This window comes from Eptatretus burgeri, chromosome 13, assembly GCF_056783735.1.
Source record: "Eptatretus burgeri isolate ZD-2024b chromosome 13, Ebu_testis_v1, whole genome shotgun sequence".
Lineage (NCBI taxonomy): Eukaryota > Metazoa > Chordata > Myxini > Myxiniformes > Myxinidae > Eptatretus > Eptatretus burgeri.
In genome coordinates, this window is record NC_140973.1 from 17,914,789 (window position 1) to 17,919,744 (window position 4,956).

Consider the following 4,956-nt stretch of genomic DNA (forward strand, 5'->3'; position numbering starts at 1 on the left):
AAGCCATTGGAGAAGAGGAAGGATTTCATGTCTGAAGCGATGATGGATTCCATAACCTTGCTGATGATTGGGAGAAGGCTGATTGGTCTGTAGTTACAGGGATCTGTTTTTGCACCTTTTTTATGCAGGGCAGTGATGTTAGCAGATTTCCAAGCAGATGGCAGATGACCTTGGGAAAATGAGAGGGTGAATAGAACAGAGAGAGGGTGAGCAAGAGCAGAAGAGCAGGCTTTGAGGACACGTGGGCTGATGCCGTCTGGACCGGTTGCAGAATCTGGACTCGAGGTTTGAAAGCAAGCTCCCCACCTTGTCAGGAGAAAAGGATACAGAGTCCAGGGACAGTTGGGTGCGACTGGGTAAAGTGGGTAGAGATAGTGATGGGTTTGGGACACAAGATTTAGCTGCAAACACCGAGTTTAGACATTCAGCTTTATCACGTGTGGAATCAGCAGTGCGGCCATTTGAGGTAAGGGAGGGGATGGAGGGGAAACATACACCAGAAACAGATTTGATTAAACGCCACCAGGATTTTGAGGAGGGAGAGAGGTTTGAGAGTTCAGACTTGAGATGAGAAAGATGTTGTTTTCTGGCTCTCCTGAGGGTAGCTACACACTTGTTCCGAGCTTTGTGGAAAGAACTGAGATTGCCCTCAGTTGGGTTTGCTTTCCATGAGGCAAAGGCAAGTTGTTTCAGGACAACTGCCTCGCCACAAGCTTCAGTAAACCAAGGGCGGAGGAAGGGTAAGACAACTGAACACGAGAGGGGATAAATCTGTGCATGAGGGAGAGCAAGTTTCTTTGAAAGAATTCCCAGGATGAGTTGATGTTTGAGAAAGTAGTGATAGGAGACCAGTCTGTAAGTTTGATGGCTGCTCGGAGACCCTGCCAGTCGGCTTGAGTGAAATGCCAGACTCGACGGCGGTGAGGTGGTTCTCTGATAACAGCCAGAGAGATGTCCACTTTAATAAGGACGTGGTCAGAAGAACCAATTGGAGCGAAGGAAGAGCAGCAGATATTGTCAGGGAAATTTGTCAAAATCAGATCCAGAAGAGATGGAGTACCATTGGTTGAGATCCGGGTCGGGAAGTTGACCGATTGAGTCAGTCCCAATGAGTCACAGAAAGCTTTTGCTGATGTCCCATGGCAGGTGAGAGAGGTACCCACACCTAGCCTCAAACATAACTCAAAGATAATGCCTTTTTTGATCATCTCAAAGCATAGTGGTTAAAGACTGCTCTCAGACGATGGCAGAGATTGACAAACTCCATTGTGCATGATGTCTTCCATTCGAACTGCAGAATCTCTTCACCATTTACAGTTATAACTAGAGTTCACAGAACACCTTACCTCATGCAGTCTTGAGAAAAAGGACATGGGCTGGAACTGCAAGCGGAAAATTTGACTGGTCGAGACGACATAAAATATCATGATATTTTGTCCAAGTACTGCTAAACAGAAGGGTTTGAAAGTGCCAATAAGACGATTTGTGCAATATAGTATTCAAGTATATAATTTAATTGAAATTAAGTTTTTTAAAAAAGGAACTTTTATGAGAAGTTGACCACCGTTGATGAATTCTCTTATTCAATGTTAAATTAGTTATTCGTGCCTGTTTGTGTCCTTTATGAAGTCCTTAAAAACAGCAAGTTTCCTATTTTGAATGGTTTATTTGACTGTTACACAAGCAGACAGACTTAAATAGATAAATTAAAAAAATAATTCACTCTCTACACCTATGCAATCAGGACAAGACTTCATATAATTTCCCAAATTAAGAGCCAAAGTACTGCTAAACTGCAGGTTCGTGTTAAAAACTTAACATTCAATTAAAATCAAGTATACTGCACTGGATTTGTTCCTTGATCAAAAAAAACTGCCATTTGAAGACAGAGACAGACAGACAAAGTGAACCAATTGCTTCACCCCCACTTTTTGCTTGCCCGTGTAATTGGTCTCAGATCAACTTAGATGTGGGTCTTGCAGCTCTTGCTTTCCATATACCAGTACTGTAATTAAGTGTTCCTTATGGTAGTGCTTTCTAGGACATTGTTCTGCCTTTCATGAATGAAGTGCATACTATGTTATCAACTGTTGAGCAAATTGTAAAATGATAATACAAGTAAACTGCAGAGTAGATACTCCAGTGCTGGTTTTGTAAAAGTGACCTCCAAGCAGCTTTTTGTAGACGAGAAGTATAATTATGCAATCCGATAAGTCTTCATCAAGGTCACGTCAAAACCCACAAGTCAACACACTATTTAAAATGCCCAGGAAGACTGCTCTATGAAGAGAACAGCCAGCCTTTTGTGCTTTTTCTTGTACAGAGGAATGGACCGTAATGTTTGGACTTATCTACATAATCATAAGAACCACTATTTAATCCGATCAGGTTTTGGGTCACTTGAGACATGTATATATATAATGTATAACTATCATTTTGAATGGTTCATGTATGATGATAAAGAAAAACAAAAGTTTAATTTTAAAACCTGTGTATTGCTACGTCATGATCAAACTAAAACAAAACTGCACCATTAAGCAGCACAATGAAACTTCAAAACTTCCCAGTAATTTATAATTTATGAGCAACGAGTCATGTCTTGTCCACAAAATGCATGTTTTGCAATTTCAAAAATACTTGTGCAAATATTGCAGCAGCATGACAAATGTAGTGAATGGACCAGTCGTGAAATAAACGGTTCTCGGTCTGTGCCAGTCATGAGTGTGTGCTGTGATTTGTTTTGTCTCTACACAGGCCAAACACTAACAGCTTCAAATCCAAATAAAACATTATAATAACTTGAGCGAAGTCGATGGCACACCATTGCCAATCCCCACGCTTCCCACCTAAAGTAAAGTTGAAAGATGGCAAAAAGTTACACCAGCAATGACCGAATATCAAAATTTGAGTTTGTTTTGACCCCTGTGATCCGAAGTCCCCCACCCACTTGAACACGAAAAATAAATATTAAAAAAAAATCGTCACACATGTCATGCATCCCCCAATGTTGATTGCATATACAAAGTTTAATTTAAAAAAAAAAAGTTTTTAAAATGTGCCCATAATTGCATTGCTAGGAATTTGACATTTTGACCCCACCCAAAACTGATACGGCTCTCATACCTTCTTGTCATGTGGTGATCATAACTACCAAGTTTGGTGAATATCTACCCAACGGTTTAGGAGGAGATAGTGTGATGGACAGACAAAGCCGATCACAATATCTCCGTTTTTTGTTTCCACAAAGTGTGGGGATAACTACTCACCTTTTTACTCCACTCAACTTCTAGAATAAAGTCATATACAACAATTTGTTCCATAATCAAATCAAAAGTATTCAAATGTCAACATAACACCACCTAACAGTCAATCTTAAAGAATTTGTGACACAGAAACTTTTATTCCTCAATAAGGTAAAGTAGCATGTACAATTTTAAGAAGACCCAAATAGGTCAAAAGCATTTAAAGGCTTGATCTTGTGGGAAACCCAACCAGTTGGTTTATCATAATGTATGATGGCAATGCCCACAAGACAAAGGATCATGGTCCAACAGCTAAGCTTGGAACCTCGTGTACGCTCGGTGGTGCATCCCTGCTGCGAACAAAAACTAGTTATTCAACAATTCGGCCGCAAACAAAATAAAGTTGCAAGGTAAACAAGGTGGATTATATACAATTAAAAGGCTGCAGAAGATTTGACAAGAAAAAAATTGAAAATAAAATTTGCAGCGAATACGTCAATGGATATACGCCTCGGCCCACGGGAGATGTCAACCCACTGTTACATTTGATCTCAATGAAAAGTCACATGAGAGAGAAAAAGAGAGAAAACAGAAGCTTCCAACTCAAGTTCTGATCTGCAAAATGACTTTCAAATTTCAACAAAAGGTCACTTGACTTTTGATCCCAAAATCTAACTAGTTCATCTTTGCATCATGGTGTGTACTTATACCAAGTTTGGTCAATATCCCTTCAGTGGTTCACAAGTTATCATGAATAACGAAAACCTGTTACGTACGTGCACAGACAGACACACGGACGGACAACCCGAAAACAATGCCTCCGGCACCTTCGGCTGTGGAAGAAAAAAAAACAAGACAACCAAATACTGCAACAATGCTGTGCCAGTTTTACTTCAGTTGATCGCAGCTCAGTTGTTGATGGTTACCGGCAGAACATCGCTATCGGAACACTGACGGTGAGAACAGAGCAGAAATTGTTTTATGCGCTCAAAAAGGGAGCCATATACGCTTCTTGAGGATGTAGAGCACGGTGGCAAGGAAGAGGGCAAGTGCAAGTATGATAAGCAAACGGTCTGTAAGTTCCCGCCGGTTGTATTTGGTCAGGATTCGGCGACTCATGGAGAGAGTCCCAGACATCACCTTGAATTCCTCTTTGGTAGAGGTCAATGTTTGAGAAGAGATCACTGTGAAGATTGGACAACCACAGGAAGTACAATCAGTGTTGCAGGCTAAAAGCTGGGTATTCACAATGTGCACATAACAGTGGTTAAACAATAAAGCTTGGCATTTTGTGGGACCACGACTAATGCATGAATCAAAAGGTTATTCGAATGGTCTCCAGTGCGGACAACTGAATATGGAACCTCACCAAGTGTTTGCACGGTTTCATCACTGCGATGCACCTGCTGAGTCATGAGTCGGCTGAGGCCCATTAAACTTGCTGTAACATCTCCAGCTGATCGTACCACATCTTGCTTTGCACTGCTGCAGCAGATGAACATAGAATGTAAACAGCATCGCAAACAATGACAAAAACAGAAAAAAAAAATTGTTCACATAATTCATGGTATAGTAGACGTGAATATACAGGACAGGCAACCCATTGGTTGCAGGTTCAAATCCAGTATCAAAGGTTTTAGATTTTAAGCTTCAGGAAAACAATATTTTCCTCAGAATTATGACCAGATTTAGCAGCAAAAAAACAAAACAAAAT

At 40.6% G+C, this 4,956-nt stretch overlaps 1 protein-coding gene across 3 annotated transcripts in view; it reads right to left on the reverse strand.

Moving 5' to 3' along the window:
* Positions 1-3,372: 3,372 nt before the first annotated feature.
* The window catches only part of BNIP1 (BCL2 interacting protein 1), a 20,459-nt gene continuing 18,875 nt past the window's right edge, over positions 3,373-4,956 (reverse strand). For 2 of the 3 annotated variants that reach the window (XM_085851419.1, XM_085851417.1), the window contains 2 exons: positions 4,612-4,727; positions 3,373-4,426 (listed from right to left, as the gene is read on the reverse strand). In XM_085851419.1, coding sequence (XP_085707545.1) covers positions 4,230-4,426; positions 4,612-4,727 — 313 coding nt within the window. In that variant the 3' untranslated portion in view covers positions 3,373-4,229. The remainder of the gene's footprint in view (positions 4,427-4,611; positions 4,728-4,956) is intronic. The other variant, XM_085851418.1, reaches the window with a different exon arrangement.